At 39.8% G+C, this 24,074-nt stretch overlaps 1 protein-coding gene across 2 annotated transcripts in view; it reads right to left on the bottom strand.

The window, feature by feature from the left end:
* Positions 1-770: 770 nt before the first annotated feature.
* CHN1 (chimerin 1) overlaps positions 771-24,074 on the bottom strand; it is a 174,147-nt gene continuing 150,843 nt past the window's right edge. For both annotated transcript variants that reach the window (XM_031678330.2, XM_006204881.3), the window contains 6 exons: positions 21,857-21,941; positions 12,223-12,396; positions 11,344-11,421; positions 9,651-9,788; positions 3,118-3,223; positions 771-1,674 (listed from right to left, as the gene is read on the bottom strand). In XM_031678330.2, coding sequence (XP_031534190.1) covers positions 1,503-1,674; positions 3,118-3,223; positions 9,651-9,788; positions 11,344-11,421; positions 12,223-12,396; positions 21,857-21,941 — 753 coding nt within the window. In that variant the 3' untranslated portion in view covers positions 771-1,502. The remainder of the gene's footprint in view (positions 1,675-3,117; positions 3,224-9,650; positions 9,789-11,343; positions 11,422-12,222; positions 12,397-21,856; positions 21,942-24,074) is intronic.

Consider the following 24,074-nt stretch of genomic DNA (forward strand, 5'->3'; position numbering starts at 1 on the left):
TGTGATGGACTGAATAACCACTTTTCTGAATATAAACATTAATAAAACATACCATCAACTTCCTACTATAGCCTAAGGGTATGAATATGGAAAAACTCCGTATTTCTGTCAGTTCTCATTATCTTTGAAGATAGTCTTGAAAGCATTAAGGATTAAAATGGCAAAAATAGAAATATGTCGGGTTTTTTGGGTTGAGTTTTTTTTTTTTTTTTTGTACTTTTTAAAGCAGAACAGAACTTTAGTTCTGGAGGGGCACTCGTTTGACAGATAAGGAAACAGACTCTGGAGGGTCATTTGCTCCAAGCCATGTGGGGACTAGTGATGGGCTCAGGCCCTTCCCTGGGTTTCCTGGTGTCACGCTGCACACAGACCACCCTTCTCCAGTTGTCAGGCTGCTACCTGGGACTCATCTCTGGAGTGCTGTCAGCTCAACTGCAGGTCAACATCATGTGTATCTGACAAAGCCAATGTTTAGAACGTCAGTCTTCTTAGTTAGCCCTTTTTTCTTTTTCTGATTACTCTAGAATGAACTCTGGCCTGCCTCCCCACTTCCCTAAAAAGCTGAGAAAACATTCTAAACTTTTGCCAGAGTATGCAAGAAGAAAAATAAATCCCATGAATTGGGATTCTATTTCTAAGCAGTTTTAAATTATTTTTTTTAGGAGCGCAATGTGACTTTTAATAGTAAACAAAAGGGGTGAGAGAGCGTACTCAGTATTAAATAAATGGCCGAACACATTTTCCCAAATACTCTCTGTCTTGAGAAAAAATAAGCTATGAATATTTTTGATTTCTAGAAGCCAAATTTAATAAATTAATAAATGCATGCCAGATAAAAACACAAAATTACAACTGAAAACCAATAATAATTTAACAGAAAATGCTCTGCGTTGTACTTTTTTTATTGGTAGAGATAATTTACTAAAGTAACAAATCTGAAAACACATCTTGCTTTTGCTGGAAAGAAAGTACTATGTTAGAGGAACTCCGAGAAACCAGAAATAAAGCATTTGAGAAAAGTAGGCATCTGTTATAGTCTACGGCAATGCGGCAGCCAGAGGTGCTGTTCTATCCATTTGTGTGCATGTTTACGTAAGCATCAGAACCAATGACGTAGGACCCAAAAGCGAAGTCACGACAGATTTACTCTGCGAAACATGCTCAATTACGACCACAGGCGACCCGGGACGAAGGGGCGGTGCAGGCTTGGCGTCTCCTGTGTATGGGGTTCCCTTGCCAAACAGGGGGCTAATCATGCAATAGCTTGAGTTTCTGGTAACATAATAAACACCCGGGATTACTAGAACTGGAAAGCATGTGTTCACTGTTTTACAAGGACAGCTGAGTGGCGCTACAAAAACAATGGAAAGTTCCTTCATTTCAATCTGGTTATATGCCCAAACTTCTAACCAAGAAAGGATTCTGCTATAAGAGCCAATTAAATTACTATAAAACATTCCTTCATCTGTAAAACATTTCTTTTTTTCCTTCAAACTAAAAACTTAAAATAAGATGTCTTCATTCTTGATCAGCAGCTCTACCACCAGTCTCTGATACCGGATGTCATTCAGTGCGGCCATCGCGTCCAGCTCGGGAGATCTCATGAGGGTTGGGCCAAAAACAATTCCAAGGTTCTCTGCGTTCATCAGGTTCTCCTTTTCGTGGAGGGTCACTCTGGAAAATACAAGGGAAGGACGATGACACTGTGCAAGCCCCGGGGGGCTTCCTCGTGCTACAGCACTGACACAAAAGCAAGATTCGCACACAAAACTTCATTTGTGTCCACTGGTCGGCTCTTCTGCTAGGTTATTTCTCTGCACTTCTCCTTACCTTCCAAGTACTGACTTTCCTTAAAATCAACTGTGTTAGTAAATAATTCAAACTTCTGGTGACCACTGGAGCCTGAAGCCCGAGTTAATGCGCTGGGCTGTGTGGGGTCAGTTCTATTTGTGGATTCCCCTACCGAAGCCTGGAGCTGCAGGGGTGTGTTTGCAAACAGAGAAGGGATGGGTCATCTTGATTATTCCATCAGCCCTCCCTCCACTTCAGCGATCTTGTTTCCTTTAGAGCATTTTTGCAAGCTGAATAGTTTATTGAGTATCCAGGGAGAGCGTGGTAGCGATCTTTAACAGGAAATGGCTTGGGAAGCAACCTCGTCAGGGAACATAAGGATTTATACTCCTTTTATGGCTACAGCAAAGGCACAGAGACCATAATTTGCTAGTTATTCCTTTGTTTTAGTGTGGAATACTTACCTGCATCCACGTATAATGCAAACTTGAATTAACAAGTGAGGTTGTAAGCAAATTAAACAAAAGTTTTCACTCATGGTGCTTTTAAGGAGGGAAAACATGTAAACTCTTAAAAGCATCATGAGTTAAATATTCATTTCTTGGTAACTTGTGCCCAAAGGCATACAAAATACATGTCAGGTTCTGCTGTCTTATTTGTTTCTGATTGGTCTTATATTTGGAAACCATAAAACCACTAAAACTTGGTCATAGAATTTTAAAAACTTTGCTTCAACTGGGAGAGATCGAGGGTGACTGAGCAGGGAAGCGAAGCTACATCACCACATCAGTCACTTTAAAACATTAAACCAGAAGTAACTGAAAGATTTTATTTCCCATTCCTCTTTTTACTACATCACTTTTTACTGCAGGTTTCAGTGTTGGCAACATTAATTCAATAATCTAAAATCCCACACCTGAAGTGCCTATTTTGGGGCAAGATATAAGAAAAGGGAGCCCTCCTGCAAGTTGCTTCGCTCTTGCTTTATTATACTAACGTGAGTGTCTTTAGAGCTGCAACCTTTTCCCTTTCTGCAAAAACTAACACGTGCCCTTGGCAGATTATCGGTATTTCTAGCACATTTGCAAACATATACCGGAACTGCAAAGACATTTATGCCAGAGTCAAGTCTGCACCCAGTACTGTGGTGCAGAATAGTTTTAGCATTCCTTCTCAATGTGCGTGATCTCATGCAAAGAAGGCAAGATAGCTGTGCATTTATTCATTAATTCAACAGGTCCTTTGTCCTTTCTTTTGCCTTCACTTTCATTTGGTTCTGAACATGTGGATGTGGTACAAGCCTGAGCTTTGCAGTCTGTAACTTGCCTCTTCAGATGCGCCATGAGGTACCGGAGGGTCTCGCAGTGAGCAGGCGGCAGCAGTTTCAGTGCTTCATGGAGGGTTTCTAATTGCTCGTCAGGATCCATCATTTCTATAATAGCAAGAGGAACACCAAGCAGAGAAACTTTAACAGACAACTGGTACACATGGTCCATTTAATTCTATTCTTGGGGTGGGCTTCTGAAACGGGTAGGAAGTACTTTCTCACCTATCCTTGCCTACCACTCTGGAAAATATTTTTAAGGTTCAAGTCTCAGATTTCTAAAAGCTTAGTGTCACCGTGGCCATGCCGTTTACTTGGGCTTTTGGGGGGAGCAGCCAGTGTTTTTACTTGTGTGTCCTGATGTCTGTAACTATGAAAATTGGATACTGGATGTGTAGGATGTGACTATAAAAAAATCAGACACCTATGTCTGATAAAAACACAGATAAAAACTTACACAATGCAAGTGAGGTCATCTTAGAACATTAGAGACATATTTAAGTGATGTACTGTTCAAAATATTTTGGAAATCCCATTTTAGTACTATATATAAAGTAGGTTAACAACAAGGTCCTACTGTATAGCACAAGAACTATATTCAATATCTTGTAATAGCCTATAATGAAAAATATGAAAAGGAATGTGTGTGTGTATATATATAAAATATGTGTATGACTTAATCACTATGCTGTACACCAGAGACTAACACAACACTGTAAATTGACTATCCTTCAATTGAAAAAGAAATGAACAGAAAAGCCAAAATCTCCTTTCAGCAGTGACATACAAGCTATGGCAGCCCACGCCCCCTGCAGCCCCTACAGTCTTACCGATATTCATGCTTTCTTCTTTTTAAACCAAGAAATGTATCAGTCAACATTTCCTTCCTTTATTTATTAGACTTAGTTTTAAATTACTTTGTTATATAAAAAAGCCAATTCTACCCTCAAAGTGCAAAAATATTCTACTTCTTAGGACATTTGGAAGAATGCCATACAGACTTTGAAGGCAATTCCAAATGTTCTGAGTGATGACAGAATCCCTGAACTAAAAGTGGCTCCTATAAAGGTGTAAACTTTGAAGGGGACCATCTTTATTTGGATATTTTAGTTCTGGTATATTCTGCCAAAAAGCCACATTCCTCTGAGGTCCCAGTGCATTTAGTTCATCAATTATTTCCACATTCAGAAACAAGACATCTTTGGAATTTTGTGCTCCAAAAAAGAGGACCCTAGCAACATTCCTGCTTCTACCCACGTGTCAGGAAGATGGGGTGCCTTAATGCTGGGTTTCAGGGCAACTGGCTTTAAATGCTGGACAGATGCCTTGAAATGCTAGAAGGCCACAGCCGACCAGAATATCACATTCAAGACACCAGACCAAGAATCCCAGTCTTTCTAATTTATAGAACAAACCAACTTAAGGATAGTGCATTAGAGTCAGGTAAAAACTGATATAAGATGAATGTGAAAAGCTCCTCACGTTGGCAGAGCAGCTTCCACACATTTCAGGATGTAAAGAGTGACCGAAGCTTTTTAATTCAAAGAATCTGGCCATTTTACAATTTCTGCCCAAAGCTTCCCCAGGGTTCTTAAGTTCATTTCTTAACAATAAAGAATGTATTATTTGCCTTTTACTATGATAAATAATGTATGGTCTTTGAGCCTTGGGGCCTCTACAGAGTGCCAGTTCATAACAGCAGTAACATCTCAGATACTGAAATTCAATTATTTAATTTCTAGAATTAAAAGAAGAAAATTCCATTTACTATAAAAAACTATTACTTAGTTTTTACTTAGCTATAGTGTTTACCATTGGACAAATTAATTTGAAACTACACTATTCTGGAAATTGAAAAAGAGTAATTTAGTTTCCTTTAACTTCTACGATTAATATGTTATAAGGAGAATGTTAAGACAGTGTGAAGTTAGGGCCGTGCTGGTGGGCTAGCAGACACACAAAATTCCCCCTCAGAGCTCACTTTCCACTGGAGGGTGACTGACAATAAACAATGTTCTATGTTATAGTTCATGCTATATTAGAATGAGGGAAGCGCTATGGAAAAAAAAATCAGGATAAGAAACACTGGAAGGGTTGGGAGGCTGCAATTTTAAATAGGGTGGTAAGGACAGAGCTAGTGAGAAAGAAGGTCTTGAGTACAGACTTGGAGGGAGCAAGAGAATGAATCCTGTGGAGATCTGGGGGAAGATGGTTCCAGGCAGAGGGACAGCCGTGCAAAGGTCCTGAGGTGAGAGCATGCCTATAATGTTTGAGGAAGAGTGAAGAGCCAAAGGTGACTGCGAGACTGAGCAAAGAGGAGAGTGGAAGGGGGAGATGTCAGGAGGGACTGGGGCGTTTTAACAGGCAGGCGCTGTGGGCTGCGCTAAGAATTCAGCACTGACTGAGCGAAATGGGAAGGTTCTGCACAAGGGAGGGTCATGATCCAACATACCTTTCTCACTGTATCTCTCCTCTGGCTGCCCTGTGGGAAACAGACTACGGGAGGGTGAGAGTAAAAACAGGGAGACCCTTCTGGTAATTATTAACAAAAATCCAGGTGAAAGACACTCGTTTAGACCAGGTGGTGGCAGAGAAGGTGTTAAGAAGTTGCTGGATTGTGGGTATATTTTGAAGGTAGAGTCTAGAGGATTTCCTGACAAGGGAGGTATGAAAAAGTGAAGAATCAAGAATGAGCCAAGTTTTGGGCTTAGGACACTGGGAGGATGGAATCTCAGTTAACTGAGATGGGGAAGACTATGGATGGAGGGGGTTTGGTGGAGAAGACCAAGAGTTTGGTTTGAGATGCCTTTCCAGACATCCAGGTGAACATGCTGATCAGGGACTTATCTGGTGTTTAGGGACGAGGTCCAGACTGGAGATACAAATCTGGGAATGTATGACAAAATGCATTTGAATACACTGGTATCAAATTGACTGAGATTCTTCTCTGGAATTCATTTCCCTTTTTTTCTCCCACTTAGAAGAGTATTACCCATGATCAGTTTTTCAGAGAACACAAATCTTCAGCCCTAAGAAAACCACAGCATAATGGAAGAGGGAGACAGACCCAGTGGAATGCGCTCGGAGATGACTGGCCATCATCAGCTGTTTCAAATATGAGAAAGGCCTGCATGTGGGAGAGGCTGATAGCAGGACCACCGCCAGTGGGAGGGAGTTAAAAGCACGCAGACTGCCTTGCGCTCAGTGGACATCTGTCCACCAGCAGACAGGCTGCCTAGAGAAGCGGTGGTCTTGCAGTTACAGGGAATTTAAAAAAGAATGTGTTGTAGAAGGAGGTCCAGTAACACGACCCCTTAGGGTAGCTAAAAACTTTAAGACTCTATGGTTCTTAATATAAAATTACGTTTACTTGTGCGACAAATATTTTTGAGCCCCTTTAATGTAAACGGGCGCTGCGGGTAAACAAACATGAGCAAGAGACTCCTGCCTCTGAGCGAGATACGGTCTAGGAGGGAGGACGAGACGCGAATCTAACTCGGGCAGGAAGGAGAGGCTGGGGAAGAGGCAGGCCCAGTGCGATGGGGGCCCAGTGGGCAAAGGGGGCCGGTGGCTGGAGGTCCTGGGAAGGTCTGGGATGTCGTGGGGCCGGAAATGAGCATTCTGCACATGTGTCAGACCTAGTTACAGGCTCTTTTAAAGAATGTGTTGTCAGTTCTTTACAGAGAAGCTCAAATATGAGAAGAATAAAACTTAGGCAAGCAAAGGGGGTGAGTGAGCGGCAGAGCTGAGGGGGAACTCAGCAAGCTCCCGTTCTTGGCTTCTCCTGAGGGTGTTCTAAGATGCTGAGGACAGAGAACCCTGGGTTTTGCTTCTGAGTTTATCTGACTCACTCAAAGTTACACACTAACTTTTCTAAGATCTGGGAAGAGCTCTTAGACTCCTTGGCCAGAGGAAGGGTGCTGCATTCAGCCCGACCGGCACTTCCCTCTTCCTGGCGCTGTCTTCGCTGTGGCCGGGACGCCTCTGTGCAAGCTGGCTTACTGAGCAGGGCCTGTGGGAGGCCTCTGCCTTCTAGGCCTTTGAATTTTAGGGCACCAATTTCTTCACTGGGGGGAGAGAGTGAGGAAGAAGGGCTGGGTGGACCAAGGCTTCTAGGTGGCTCATAACGGAGTTTCCAGGGGTTTATGAAGCTCTTCCAGACTTTGGTCAGGATGCACTGGCCTCCTCCACCCTTGTATCCCCTTTTCCTGCAGCCACCCCCTTCCAGCTTCTACCCAGCAGCTTCTCCAAGGGAGGCTGCGACAGCAGAACTCAAACAGCTTTTGCTGGAGGAAGCTTTAATACAAATTCTGATTTTTTTGTTGGCCAGTAAGTCCCAGAGATACACATGAGACCTAAAGAACATGGCTCTAGTTGTTTTAGCAGCTGAGAAACAAAAAAGTTCAAGAGCAGCTGCATCGGGAAGGGTGAGCCGGTTCTGTCCTTCATTTGGAAAGAGTTCCCCTGCCCCCATCCTGTCTTCCTCCTCCATGTAAGCTGTTTGCTTCCTGTTCTGTCAGGGGAACCAGGCAGGGTGCAGAGTGCAGATAGCCAGAGATTTGAGGTTAGACAGACATGGGTTTGAATGCCAGGGCCACCTCCTCTCACGATGTGACCTTGGACAATTATACTTCTAACATCTCATTTCTTCTAAGCCAGCATCATGGATGTATAGGGGCCAGCACCACTCCTGGCACCTAGTATACGCCCTGAGTCTGAGCTCCTCTCATCTTCCTTATCTGCCTGTACAGATAAGCGAATGGCTGTATCTATGTGTATAAAGAATGAAACAGATTCTGCTACTAGAAAAGACATGTTATAAGGACACAATGTTCCACAGACTCTTTGATATCAAGATCAAACATGTACAGTCAGCGTTTGTATTGTGCATAAGTATTATGCCAGGGTTTTTGGTGTTGCACATCAAAATGGTTTCATATTATAAGGAAACAGACTTTTTTCCTTGATTTAGAGTTTCTTTCTTATGATGTGCTTTCAAGAGCTCTCTGAGGGGCTACATGGGGGCTTGCTGATTCCACACAGGAGGGCTGTTTCAGACATGAGCCCAAGAAGAGTGACAACTGGTCTGCAGGAATAATACAGAGGGGAGACTGGCCTCAGCAACTCGGGTGGATGTGGGGAAGGAAGGTGAGGTAACTTGGGGGTGTGGGGCCAAAGACCTTACCACCCGTACAGAGAGCTTAGACTTTTCTTCTAGGTGGATACAGTGGTTGTGTAGCACAGAACTGGGGTTTGAATCCTGGCCCTGTCCTCTGCTAACTGGATGCCCCTGGGGTTGCCACAGAAGACAAGTTTCAATATTACTCCCAGGCAACATGGGGGCAGGACCACCGTCCAGTGGAGCCCTCAGTGTTGTTCTCGGATCAGAGCAAACCGTGGTCTGGGCGGCCCTTCACGACACAGGTGTGTGTCAAGCGCTTTCTAGATTAGTGGCCATCAGACTCGTCTCTCTGGGGGAACCTCTGCCCGCCGAACATGAACCCGTAATCTCCCTCAGACCATCTTCCTGAGCGGCTGAATCCATCCCGAGTTCCCATGGAAGAGATCTAGAGCCTTTCAGGCTTCCAACACAAAAGTTTGTAGAAATCAGTGTAGTTCTCCCAGCTGTTCTCTACAGGAGAGCTTGAGCTGACCTGCAAGAAGTCAGGGCTCCATGGAACTCACCACAAAAATTCTCAACACAAGCTCTGAAGGGGAGACTGGAAATCAGAACAGAGAAAGTTTCTACTTCATGAAATTGCAAAGTCAAAAAGCAAATCAGCGTTACTAAGGAAGTGATGTTATTATTTAAAGATCAAGACTGCATATGGTTTTAAGAGAGGAAAGCAAACGACAGAAATAGCCTCTTTTCTATAAAATGGTAATGCCAGCACTTAAAATCTGTTAAGATTTCCTTCTTTAAAAAAACAAGTGTGAGCTGCAGGTATGATTTTTGCACTATAAATAAAATTTGGCAAATGAGCCTCTGCTTTCTCATTTTCATCTTAACTAGAACTGAAAAAATAACTTTTTGATCTAAAACAGTGCTCCTTGAAATATGATCTACAGACCAGTGCCAGTTTTCAAACTGTTCATTAATGGCCTATCACAGGAGAAGTACAGAAATTGAGAGTAAGACCTGAGAAACTTTTATAGCAATCTGACAGAGCAATCTGTATGCTTGCTGAATCTAATAATCAAACAGTTGGTCTTGCTTTTTCAATTTTATTTTTCTACTCACTTCTGTTCTATTTTACAAAAGTACTGGTCCATATCTAAGGAGAGAACTGGTACAAGCCTTACTTGGGAAAATACCGGTTAGCACATGACAAAGATGCTTCTGGTGGCAGAAGTCATAAATAACCCATGTTACAGGAGAGTTCAAGATTCTTGTGAGTATGTTAGCCATGGAGAGAGGCCAGGGGGAAATAGTTCGTAAAATGCATTTAAGATATTCAGCAGAAAAAAATAGGAGACGTGATTACCAAGAGAGGCGACTTGTTAGGTTATTTGGATTGCGCGCCATCGTACTTACTGGCAGACTCTATAAACTTAGGGTAGGCGTCATACGTGATGAGTGGGATGGGTAAATCCCTGAAGTACAGTTTCAGCGCACCCGTGATGATGTTGATGTCTTCATACATGTTCACAGAAATATCTGCTTTCTCACCATCTTTGAAGGATGTTAAGAGAAACAAAAGTAAATATCTGGATTCACAGCACTTTTAACAAATAACAGTCTTTAAAGATTAGCAATGCTTCAGTTTTTAACATCAAATTCACTGGGCTGATACATATATATATTTTTTTTTCTGTGAAAGATTAAATCTATTTTGAAATGTTTATTTTTTAAACTTTTTTTATTGAGTAATAGTCATTTTACAATGTTGTATCAATTTCTAGTGTAGAACACAATTTTTCAGTTATATATGAACATATATAATATTCATTGTCACATTTTTTTCGCTATGTGAAATTTTTATTCTTAAAAGTTATTTTTCCATGTTTAATTATGGAGAGAAGGAAGAACAAGTAGAGCACAGGGGTCTTCATGGTAGTGAAAGTTCTGTATGACACTATCATGGTGGATACGTGACATTATGCATTTGCCAAAACCCATAGGACTGTACAGCGTAAAGACTGAACTTTGATATAATGGATCAGTGTTGGTTCATCAAGTGTAACACATGTACCAATGCAAGCTGTTAACAATAGGGGAGACCGGGCAGGGGCAGGAGAAGAGGGGTTACATGGGAAATCTCCCACAGCCAGTGGCTGGGGGTGGGCATACTCAGCTGCTACCTTCCAGAGAAAAAGAGATGCCTGTTAACATTTAACCTGGTGTTGATTCAGGGTTATTTCTGATGCTGTTACTTCACTTCATCTCCTTTGATCTTATCAAATACTTGGGCTGGCCTAGATTTCCTCCTGTCGGGTTGGTAACGATATTTAATTTATTTTGTCTTATGCCTCTGTTGGCTATTAAAGAGGTTTATGCTGGGAGAGGTGTGTGATGGGACTAGAAATATATACTTGCAAAGGGAACAGGCTCTTTACGATCACAGCTCCTATTTTCTTCCACCTCCTGTATTCAAGCTTACAGTTCTTTGGTACCACATATTCCAGTACTCAAAACAAAAACAAACTGGAGAACCTGGGAACAAATCTTAACTTAAATGTTAGTTAAGAGGAAATAAGCCACACTGAGCTTTTCTTTGGCTGGTTCCCTCCTCCCACAGGAGGTCTGATGCCAGACAGTGCTCAGCTCCTCTCAGATTCTTGCCTGGACACATGAGCCAGGACTTAGGTAACATGACTGCTGGGGAAGCAGGCACGAAGGCAGGGTTAGGTGGGCCACCGCAGACCCAGGAAATCTGAGATGTGTAATGTGTAATGACTTAGATCCCTGCCCACCCCCTCGGCACCGTTTTCTCTATGGTTCTTGGTAAATGTAATTGCTCTTTATATATTTCAGTGAACATGGATCAGCCTTAGATATTCAAATATTGGTAATATAGTTAAATTTCATGCTTCTTTCTCATCCTGAAATTTAACAGTTTAATATTTACAACTAATAAAAAATAACAAAAATTATAAGCTAAGCCTTTTTATTTGGCATAATAATCATTAATGATTTAGAAAAAATGATGCAAAGAATAACATAAGAAGCTGTGCTTTTTTGGCAGAGTATTATTGTTGTAAGTTAATGAACCTGCTGGAAAACCCACCTCTGTCAAAAGCCATCTTGACATCTTCAATTAGGTCACTGAATCCTGATACTCGATATAGTCCTTCAGAATTAAGACCTGTAAAAATAAAGCAGGGGAGCTAATTAGTTTCTTCGGAATTATGCCTTTTCTTCACATTTTACCTTTTTCCCATGCTTCAGGCTGGGGAAGTAACGTGTCAGGAAGAATGATGAAATATACATGTTTAGAGACCTCTTCACACTTTTCTCCTAAAATAAAACCATTTCACTCACAGTTCTTTAACTCTGACCTACTGTCACCTGAATATCTGTAATTTGGCTCATCATTTAAGATCAAATAGATCTAATTAGATCAACTATGTTGAGTCTTAAGGGAAATAATTAATCACCCCAATTACACCATAAATTCTCTTACATAATGGAAGAATAAGATAAATTATATTAATAGGCCTGTAGCAGTTTTTCCCAAGTGGCAAAGAATAATTAGGGTGCGGTTCTGTGGTTTGGTTTGTTTTTTTCTTTGGTGTAGGAGAGTTTTAAACAGACTGGTTACACCTTGCTTTTTGGACCTAAGAAAAACATAAAAGCTAAAAAATGAATTGGTATTTACATGTCAACTTTTACAGACTGAAAGTATCATCCCTAAATATATTTTTTTTTCCCTAAATATATTTTTAAGTATATTTCTTATAGCTGGTTAAATGTACCTTCAAATTGTGCTGGTTAATTATTGGTTAAATGAATTCACTTCGGACTTTCAGATCACTTGGTATCTGAAATCGTTCCCCCTAAACTTCCAGAAGAAAACCTGGTTGTGTAGTGAGGCACCCAGAAAGGCAGTATGACTCGCATTCATGGTGAATTACGACTGCTCTGGACAGCGCTGGAAACGCCTCACCTCTGGATTCAATTTCCCTGATGCACATGTCCACCACCATGGGCCGCTTAGCGATGTGGGCTTTCACAAGTGTTGTAAGGTCACAACTGTACACCTTCTTGACGTGCTTCAAGTCTGGCTTACAGTCATTTGGGACCATCTTGGAACACTGCTTATGAACATTCAAACCGCAATCTAAAAAAAGAGTAAAGAAAGGAAAAACTCATGAATATTTTCAGTTTTGAGCCTTCGGGAGTGTTTATTTTGGCAAGACATTCCAGCCTCAATTAGGTTTAAAAGGGGACTAGCTTCCAGGCTGTGGAGTAGGGGAAACATTCTAACCATCCTTTCTTTAGAAAAAATTGATTTTAAGGTACAAGCCCAAAATTCTAGCTCATGCTCTGTCATTTACCTGCTGTATGATCTCAGGAGGAAGCCAACCCAAACCAGACAAAATCAATCAGTGTTCAATTAAATGTCTACAAGAGGTAACACTGTACCAACTAGTCAACTAAAAATATACCCATTTCTTTAAATATATATAAAAATTATGATGTGGGATATAACTGCATTTTAATACATCTGCTATGAGGTGGAACCGAACCTCCAGAAGTAAGAGTATCACAGGGCCCTCTAACACAGTGCCGCTCGCACCTGTCCACTCCTCGCCCGTCATATATATGTACAAGATAATGAATATATGATACATCTAGTGGCCAAAAATAGCTAAGGTTATTACTATTTGTTATGACTAACACTATTACAGCCAAGCACTATTCTAAGCGCTTTACATTATTTCATTTAAGTTCACAAAACTCTATTAAAACAGGTACTATTATTCTCATTTTCTAAAGCTGATGAAACCATGCACACAGGTGTTAAGTGACTTACCCACATTTGGTACACAGTGGAACTGAGATTCACGCCTACAAAGACTGCAAAGTCCACAATTTTATTAGCACCTCTGCCATACTGCTTTTACTGAAGTTATTCCTTTGCTTTGTAATTTTACTGGGTTATAACTTCTATGATGCCAGAACCCAGCTATTTCTCAGTTAATATTTTGAGACGTTTTATTTTCAATAAGAGTAAAATGGCATTTTAGAAGAAAGAGAGGAATCTAAATATTTTGCTAGATTAGACCTAAGAGACATGGACCATACCTGAATAATTTAACTAAAATAAACATCACCTTTATGTTTTTTAAAACATTACCCATTTGTTTTTAAGTTCATGAAAATTTGATGCTGACCTCTAGGAAACCCAACCCAAGGGAGGTATACACAGTTTGCAGCCAGGTCTCAATGAATCTGCAAACCACACAATGCCCTGACCACTGTCTGAGGTCCTGAGGCAAGCTTCAGTTTTGCTTGCTGTTTTGGCAGGAAGGGGGAGCACAGTACTTACCTCACAGAATTGTAATGAGAATTCATGAGCCAATGCATGCACAGTGGTTTGCATATTATAAAATGTCAGACAAATACTGATAATCGTCATCACCATTGTGACTATTGGTAAAGCTGCAGTCTAGTTATGTATGGCAGGAACAATGAACAGAGACAAGGAAAAGTAGCCAAAACTTCTCAATGGAATCATGCTTTCATTAAATACAGAGACCCTGCCAACCTGAAAAAGACCTTAAGGCTGTGGTGACTCTGAGGAATTCATATGTATTGAGCACCTACTACATGCAAAGACAGGCCAGGTGCAGAGGGAAGTTGAGTCTTTGCACGTGTGAGTGGAAGTGGACAAGCACCGGGGGTGGCATGGCCAGTGCTAATGCTGCCCCTGCATCACTCAGGAGCAACAGCTGCTTCTACAAATACAGAGAGGCTTCCAGAGCAAGGAGCGTGATCTATACTCTCTGAGGAGATCACCCAACGCTGCTCTGTATAATTAAATAACGTCCAAATAAGTACATGACCCAAACCCCAAATTCCTATTTATATCTGTTAGATATAAATAGGATTCCTGATTCAGTCATATGGCAAATCAACGGCAAAATGTCCAGTTAAGAGACCTCATTTTCCCTGAATAATGTTTTGGATAACTTCTGTAATTTAAACTTGGATCTGGAATCTATTAGTTATGTGATTTTGACTTACTTAAACTTTCTGTGCCTCAGTTATGTAAAAGGGGAACAATAATAGTATTTATCCATTTAATATTAGCTCTGTTATTAGGTTCTATTATTTATTATTAAGTTACTGTGAGGCTTTAATGTTAATATAATAGTACGTACACACAGTAAATTATAAGTGCTTACCATGACTCTGTTATTATTTAGAAGGCTGAAACAACATTTTAAGGCCTTTCCTAGGTTGTGCCCCGGGGTTCGTTATACTTTGTCATATCAGCTTAAAGTTGGGTGCTAAGCTGACCTCTAGGCGAGTTCTGTTCGTCAGATGTGAATGCCAGGTCCTGAAGAGGGGGTTACAGCTGCTTCCTTATCTTCACTGTTCTTAATGCATTTCCTTTACATAAAAGTAAGTACATCTTTTTTTTCTGACTGCTTTTACCAAATTTGGGGTTTTCAGCCACTAATTTTTCAAATATCTTTTACCCTCTCACTCACTTTATCCTTGCTTGGGTCTCCAACCACCCAAGTGCGAAATCTTTTGTTACTATCCTACAGGCCTCTAAGGCTCAGTTCACTTTTAAAAAATCTATTTTCTCTCTCATTTGAATTGGATACTTTCTACTGATCTATCTTCAGGTTCAAGGAGTCCTTCCTCTAACACATCCAGTCTGCTGCTGAGCCCATCCAGTGGTTTGTTCATAAATTTTTCAGTTTTAAAATTTCCATTTAGTTCTTTCTTATACCTTCATTTCTTTTCTGATATTTCCTATTTTTTCATTTGTTTCAAGAATGTTTATAATTGCTTCTTGGAACATTTTTATGATAGCTGCTTTCCTTGTCTGATAACTCCAACATCTTTGTTATCTCAATATTGCTGACTGTTGATTGTCTTTTTTCATCTGAGTTGAGATTTTCCTGGTACTCGGTATGAAATGTAATTTAGAACTGCATCCTGGATATTTTGAGTGCTATGAGACTCTGGTTCCTATTGAAATCTTCAATTTTAGCAGGTAGTTAACCTGTTTAGATTTAGAATGCACTTCCTGGCACGCTTTTGTAAGCTGTGTTTCAAATGTCAACCTAGTTTATAAAGCCTTTGTAGCGCTATTGTAGTGCTATTTTGCCTACCAACTCGTATGTGCTCCAAATGGCAGGACTATACCCCACATTCTGGGGAGGGAGAGGGCAACCTCCTAATTATTACTGCTAATGTAGGGATGGAAGTCAGGTTTTGCCCACAGACCGGGTTGGGGAGGAGTGCTGTGCTGCACGGAACTGCAGGGTGGGCACAGAAGACAGGGCTCCGTCCACAGACCTGGGCTGAGTGGGTGCTGCTTCTACTACAGGGTGGGGATGAGAGTCAGGGACCCACCCACAGACCCAGCTGAGGAGGGGTACCACTTTCATCCTGCAAGATGGTGATGGAAACCCAAAGACTTCTGCTGTAGCATGCACCAGGTAGGGGTAGCAGTGTGGCTTTTTCATGGTCTTTTGCTACTATTGTTGTGAGGAATAAAACAAAACATATTTATTCATCTGGGCTAGAAGCAGAAGAACTCTTACATGTTATTTTAAAAGTATAAAAGTCAGCAAAGCTTCATTACTTATAATAATGTTGATGTGCCTCATATTTTTAAGTGTGGACACAGAACTCACAGATCCAGCTGGGAAGAGCCATTGGTAACAACCTATCCCAATGTCTTCATTTCACAAAGACAAAGAAGCTCAGAGAGGCTAAATGCCTTGTTCAAGTTACTCAGCTAGAAAGTGGTAGAACTGAGATTTAAACCTTGGCTTTCTAATTCCAAGTCTGTGCTCTTCCCACTGAACGATATATATACCACTTCTCACCAGCAGTACACCATGTACGCTGAGTTACTGTTTTCAGGGTTAACGATGTATCTATTTTCAACCTCTTACTCAATAATGTATATTGTACTCATTATTTGCTGTACATACTTGAGTTTAAAAGACACTCCTGTATTTGACTGTCATAGATATCTATACATGATTTGGCAAGGACTTTTAAAAAGCAATGATAAAACCTGTCCATTATATTCTTGTTTTGTCATATGTTTTCCCTATGTATGAACTCTAAATGGAAGTCCAGTAGAAAGCGAAACAGTAAAATTCTGATGCATCCACAGGATATCGAAACATCTGGAAGGCACTAATGGTTTGATATTAATATTAACTTTATTCCTTTGACTGTTTACAGTTATCTTCCATTTTAAACATCAGCAAACACCTAACTTATTTGTGACTCAGTAAAAACTGGATAAAGTGATGACTGCGCTGATTTCATTATTTAATGAGGAGGGAAATGCTTCCTCAACTGATATTCTTTCTTCCATTTGAATAAGATTAAACTATGGGACAATATTTTATGCTCAGTTTTAGAAATAAACTTCAAAGGCCAAATATTTGGCAGGATTGGATATGAACCCCTTCAGAAGACCAAAGGATAGGGCAAAGTCATTAAAATAAAGCATCTTTATATCCTTAAGTTCACAGTGCAATATACCAGCTCCGAGCTTGCTCTGAAAATTGCTGCTTCAGGGACCAGCAGTATATCAATATTTCAGTTTGCCATTAAGACTTTATTTGGTTTTCATACTTATTTATTAAAGTCATATAACTTCTATATAGTTCCATTTCTCCGAGGGAAGCTCTACACTATAAATGAAAAAAAAAAAAAAGGTCCATAAAAGAGTATTTCATTTGTTGCATCTCATGGTCTGGTAGGTTATTTTTATGTTATAATTAAACCACACTTCCCCCTCCCTATTTTTCAAGTTAATAAGCATAGAATTAACATATGAAAGGAAGAATGAAAAATTCAGATCATATTTTATTCTGTCCTTTACTAATAAAATACTTCTATTACTTAGACTATGAACTTGAGGTTAGTCTTAGATTTTCTGGTCTTGATTTCTCTGAAAAATATGTGTGCTTTGTATTTAAAAAGCACACAAACCTATTTTTTGAAATAAATAGCTGATTATTACTTATATTCTATTGATAGGATTAAGGAGCAATGTTCATGTGTGTTCCAAAAGGAAAACTATTATTCATTCTTTTCTGAGTGTTCCTATTTTAAATAACTGCAAATAAAAGTTTTACTTTTTTAGCCATGTCTCTTAGTTGTCCCTACCTCCACCCCACCCCAACCCAGGAGGAGTGGGAATAGTCCATTTCTTTCTTTCTTTTCTTTTTTCTTTCATTGACGCATAGTTGACTTATAATGTTGTGTTAGTTTCTGGTATACAACATATTGATTCAGTTATACTTATATATTCTTTTCATATTCTTTACCATAGGTTATTACAAGATATTGAATATAGTTTCCTATGCTAAACAGTAAGACTGTTGTTTTTCTATTTTATATGCAGTAGTTTGTACTGCAGATCCCACACTAGCAATTTATTCCTCCTGCTTTCTTTCCCCTTTGGTAACCATGAGTTTGTTTTCTATGTCTCTGAGTCTGTTTCTGTTTTGTAAATAAGTTCATTTATATCATTTTTTAGATTCTACATATAAGTGATATCATATGACATTTGTCTTTCTCCGTCTGACTTACTTCACTTAGCATGATAATCTTGAGGTCCACCCACGTTGCTGCAAATGGCATAATTTCATTCTTTTTTATGGCTGAGTAGTAGGGAATAGCCACCCCGTTTCTAACATGCATCAGAAGCCATTATTTTCACGAGAAAAATTCAGAAGAATACTTTGTCCTTTGGGATATTTATGAAAGTACAATTAAAAGGAGCTACATGAAAGTCTTAAGCAAGTCTAACCAACTTCTCATTGGATTACAAGGACAAGCATAATTTTTAGGTATGATCAAAGCAGTAATTAAAATAAAGGACATTACTTCCCCTTCTCTTCTTCAACCCAAAAGTTAAGTGCTTGTACATACAAAGCAATAAATACATTTTTTTATTAGGAAAAAACTGCTGCCATTTCCTTTTGGGGGCCGACAGCAATGATAATGATACACTGGAAAAATGAAGTCACTTTCAAAATAACCAACACTAAGTTAATATGTCTGATTTACAACAATAATTATCCAGCTCAACTTCTTAGAATATTCTGGTAAGGCTAAAATGAAAACAATTCAGGAATCTTGGTGGAATAATGGTCTTCTTCATGAGAGGGATGTTTGGTGACCTCAGTGATTAAATAATAATAATAATAGATTACTTTAACCTGTAAGCTTACATTTCATAAAGAAAGGAAAAATGGTCTGGGGAAACTATCTGAACAATAGTGACCTTAACTTCTGAAGTCTACCTACTTCGCTTGTAAACATTTTAGCAGGAGGAACACCACTCCCAAGCTGCAGCTGGATGGTCCCTTGGAAGCTGAAAGAAAGCTAGAGTAAGGGAGACGTTGGTAGATGAGACGTTTAATGCTGACTGTGGAATCTTGTGTTGTGGAGTTTTGGAAAGACCATGACTCTGATGGCTGCGTTCTCATGAGTGTCCCTGCGGCTCCCTCAGTTGTCCTCGTCGGCTGTGGGGTGCTGAGCAAGCCTAGAGCTTTCAGTCATGAAGGGACAGCTTGCTTGCTATTAGCCAGATTCAGTCTGATTCCTACAGCAACGCTGCCAGCCTGGTGACTGGAACACCACCCAACACTGCATGATGTTTAAAAAAAAAAGAGGGGGTGGGGGGGATACAAAATTGCTGCTTTTGGCAAACATTCCTTTAAAAATTCCTGACAAGCTCTCTTCTGCCTTTGGTGGATTTTGAAAAAAGAAACCAGAACAAAGCAAGCTGTCTTCAGAATCAAAAGCAGATAAATACATCTCTTTTCTGACAGGCAGTAAGCCTGCCATTTTTCTTGGGAAGTAACAGCTTTAATGTTCAGTGTCTAGTGTGTTAGCTTCCTGTTGCTCCTATAACAAATGACCACAAACTCCGTGGCTTAGAACAACATAAGTTTATCATCTAACAGTTCTGGAGGTTGGAAGTCCAAAATCAGTTTCACTGGGCTGAAATCAAGATGTTAGCAGGCCCATGTTCCTTCTGGAGGTTCTAAGGAAGAATCTTTCCTTCCCTGCCTTTTCCAGCTTCCAGAGGCTGCCTGCATTCCTTGGCTCGTGGCCCCCTTCCTCCATCTTCAAAGTCAGCAGTTTAGCATCTCTGCTCTTTTCTGACCTCTGCTTCTGTCCTTACATCTTTTCTCTGACTCAGCCTCTCCTGCTTTCCTCTTATTGGGACCCTTGTGATTGTGATTACACTGGGCCCATCCTGGCAATGCACAGAAATCACTTCATCTCAAAACCCTTAACTCAATCACAGAGCCGCCTCTGCTGTGAAAGGAAACATATTCACAGGTTCTGGGGATCAGGAAGCGGACATCAGTCTTCACCATACCACAGTTAGTTTTCTCTCTCTCTTTAAATTCTTAATTCTTTGCATTCTGTTTTATACACAGCAGATGGCTCAAAGGTCAGGATGTCCACTGTCAATCCAAATGTAATTAGTTGTCATAGAGAAGAGAAGTAATTCAGATCTCAACATTCCACATTTTAAAAACTGGGTTGACTTGCTCTTACATTGCTCATTAATATGGTTCCAATGACACAGAATACAATGCTTCTGAAGGAAAGATATAACATAAGATGAAAAAGCTTTTCTTTAAATTTTTGACCTTTACTCACAATAAAAAGTGGAGGCAATTAAAGTGGGTGGCTGTGGGATGGGGTGAATCATTTTCTTTCTTCTTTTCCTTCACATTATTACTATTATAAATGTTCCCAAACATTTCTTTGAAGCATGACTGGGGACTGTAGCCTATTGCCAAAGATAATTCATATGTGTTGTACTAGTTCTCTGCTAACAGCTGACTCAATTCTCATAGACATGGCCTTCACGCTTTCAAAATGTAAATGATACACATCATTGCTCTAGTAAAAGAAAAACTTTTGAGTTAGTGACAGTCATAAAATGTTTAAGAAACTGTTGCAGTCTCAGCTGGTCAAGGTTGTGCTATAAAGGCAAACCAGGCTTACTGAGACCATCATCCCCCAAGCAAGTGATTTGTGCTTTGGAAAGGGTATTCTATTTGCCTCTGAAAAACCACAATGATGTGGATGATCTTAATTACACCATCATGTTCCTCTGTGGTCTCCTCCAGTTCTAAGGCTCAACCACAGCCTTCCTAATGATAGTTCCGCATCCTGACTCTGGGTAACCACCAGCCAGAAAGACAATGTTCTCATTTATGCTCTGGGCAGAGACTCTGCAAATGGGGCTGTCAGCCCTCTAGGCTGATGGAGGAATCAGACTGGCTCTGAGCTGAGGCTCTCCTTGATGGACACCTCTGCACAGTTCAAAGTCAAGACATGGGGAATTCTTACCCCTCCCCACGGCAGGGAGGTCCCTGAATGGATGTGGCTAGTGATATATGCCTGGAGCCTTATCATGCCTTAGTGGTGCTGAGGGAGTAATAACTGAAGGGGAGTGACTGGGAACATTCACGTGCAATGCATACTGTCCTCTGCTTTTCAAAGAAAATGCAATTTAGGAAAAAGAAAAGTTAGACCCCAGAAGCTTCTGCACATAATGGACAACAAAAATATTCCATTAAAAAATCATGCCACAAAAGAGATGTGAATTTTTAATTTTTATAGTGCTAAATTGGACAGAATTACTTCAGTTACCATTTTGAAATAATTTTCTGTTCTTATACATTTTTAGAGTCAAGCTTCATGCTAAAAGACATGTAAGAATGTATTTTTTAGTTTTACAATTTAAATAGCAGAAACTTCTATGAGCTAACATTATATATTTGAAATTTAAATAATTATTTTTAAGCCTATGCCAGAATTTAGAGCAGTTTGAATAAATGACCAGTACTCAGTACAGTTGTTCTATACAAATGAATTTCACATGATGTGGATAACTACTTATTTCATAAAGCATTTCAATAAATCCCTGAGTTGGTTATTTATGTGGAAATCTTAAAAGTTTCTAAATTTAAATCTAAAATACTAAGGTCATATTTTATAAAAAGGTTTTGATATATTCAAGATCTCAAAATGTCACAAACAAAATATTAGTGACTAAGTGCTTTTTTGGAATTTGGTAATCATCTTTGAAGATAAATTCACAGATTTTTAAAGCTTCAATTTGATTTCACAAAATTTAGTAAGGACAATCCAGCTTAAGTTATCCTTAAAATTCAGTTTCTAAGGCAACAATCACAGGTCCCTGTACGCTGCTTTAAAAACTCATTTTTGTAAATTTAGTTACTGCAACATCAAAGGCAAGACAAATATAACTGCCTTACTTTTATCTCCTTTTATTAGACTTTTTGACAGGAGGACTTCTCTCTTTTTAACGAGCCAGATCCCTAGACTGCTGCCCATTAAGTACAGGAAGGTTAAGGGCAGATAAAATACCAATTTCCAAAGTTGCTGCCTGAGAAACCAGCCTAGTGCATGTATGTTAAGGGCAAACTGGGATCCAGCCCATTGTACGGGCATAACAGCAAATATCCTCCTACCTTACTTCTCATAACTTCATTACTTATTTAATAAAACAAAAAGTGAAGAGCTCTTACCTGCACATTTCACTCCCTGAGCAATGAGCCCCCACATGAAGTTGGCACAGTATTCACACCAGTGTGGCCCTCGGAATGTGTGGACCTGAAAAAGAGCAGTGACAGAGTGGCCAGAGGGGAAACCCATGGATGAGGAGATTATTCCCACAGCAGGACTAAGACACAAGCCACGTTAGTACTGAAGAGGCACAATATGGTGACATTCAGAAAATCCTTGGTTGAGTGGAACTGACAAGCAGTTAAAACTTCTTTCAGAGCTTGATTTCCTCTGTTTCAGAAATGGTGATAAATCAAACCAATATTCTGCGATTTACTTTTAAAAACAATTTCTACAGTGGAGTTTTCCAACTGGTCCCCTCTAGCTGAAAGCCGTCTCATCTACGTGTTATACAAGCACCAGCACATTCTGAGTGCTGCGGGGGGGTGGGGGTGGTGGAGGAGGACTAAGGGGGAAACCTGTCTGGGTCCTGGAAGGATTTTGTCAGATGATCCACCTTCTGTCCTCTGTGACCACAGTTAGGGCCACCAGTGTTGAAGGTGATATTTAGTGTCTGGTCACAAGAGAATCATCAAAAACGGCCAGTTTCTGTTCAAAACCATTATGATACTTCCTATGTCAGCAAAGAAAATAAATATATTTTGGAAACTGCAGAAGCTACAGCTGATCAGAAACCCTGTTTTAGTATGGTAATTATTCACTCATCCTTCCAGCTCATAAAGGTTTTACTTCATTTTATTCTCTTATCCCACAGATAGGAACCCTCAAAGAAGAATAATTTAAATGCTAAGATACCTCTAGACTTTATGGGTAGGAAAGAGAAGCCATTCTAGCTTAACTCAGATGAAAAAATACTGGTAGAATAGAGAAGCAATAAATCCAAACCCCAAACATTAAAGTATAAAAGAAAAAATATCTTCAGTATTACCAATAACACTTTTAAGACTGCTAAGCAAATACTGGCTGAAAATACACTCAAGAAATAAGTTAAAAGAAAAGGGAGAAGGAACAAGGAAGTCACTGATCTGTATCAAATTACATTTACTTGAGGTAGTTTCTTATCTGTATGACTTCCTCCAGAAGAAAACAGTAATACAAGAGAGTGAACATCACAAAGTGTAATGATTTGATTCCAATATCAGCATTTGCCAAAACAGCTACTGCAAACAATGAAATTCACAGCTAAGATTGTCATTTTTGCTACTGTTCTACTTATGTATTGAATAGGTCTTAGAAACTAAGTAAGTGATTTTAAAAATCTATCTATCAAATGTATTTCTTCGAACTTAAGATGTTACTGAACATAAGACTTACACTGAATGTAAGACATATAATTCCATTTAGAAAAATGATGCCAATTAAATTACATGCCACTGATTTATAAGCTAAATCCCAATTTCAGAGATATTAAAATAAAAAAAAAGCACATATTAGAAACTATGAAATACGGTATATCAGAATTCAAACTACTACTACTACTGGCCAAAATGTCCATATAAGGTGGCAGTGGATAACCCAGCATTCATTCCAAGCAGGTATGTGCTTGTGACTCTGGCTGCTGCTAAGTACAAAACATTGTGTTGATCTGAAAAGAAGGCCATAGTCCCTTCTATGTCTTATATGGAACAGTGTCAGGAATGCAGGCACAGTTGCCTCTGGATTGTTAATGATGTTCAGAGCCTGTAAATTGAAAGCATTTCCTGGAGTTCCTGAAGCTGAGCCCAAGATCAACATTCAGATAGTCTGTGATGTGTTTGGTTTTTTTCCATGTTCCTCTGAGTGAACAGAACTGGATAAAGTATGCAATCTTGCTTTAATCTGAGGGGAATGAGTGAAATAGATTGCACTGACTCATATTTAGAAAGTTATATAACCATGAGATAGCTGTAAGAATTGTGAAGTTATTTTTAGGGAAAAGTCTCAGGATAATCCAGCATCACTTAACTTGGTAAGGTTAATAAATCGGACGAGAGGCGTGGAGGAAGTCCCGGATTTGGGCCTGCCGGTTATCTCGTGGTGAAGGGTGTTAAAGTTACACTGGTCCGGAAATCACTGAAACAGGAGAGCTCTTGGCAAACAGAACTGAGTACTGAGATGCTGTGACAGAACCAATTCCCTTCCTCACCTTCGCAGAAGCGGTAGTGAATGTGGGCTCTTGAATCTCTCAGGACATTTCTTCGTATTACACACGCTGAAGTGTGGGTTTCAGGATCAGGATGC

Source organism: Vicugna pacos, chromosome 5, assembly GCF_048564905.1.
Source record: "Vicugna pacos chromosome 5, VicPac4, whole genome shotgun sequence".
In the NCBI taxonomy this organism is placed as follows: Eukaryota; Metazoa; Chordata; class Mammalia; order Artiodactyla; family Camelidae; genus Vicugna; species Vicugna pacos.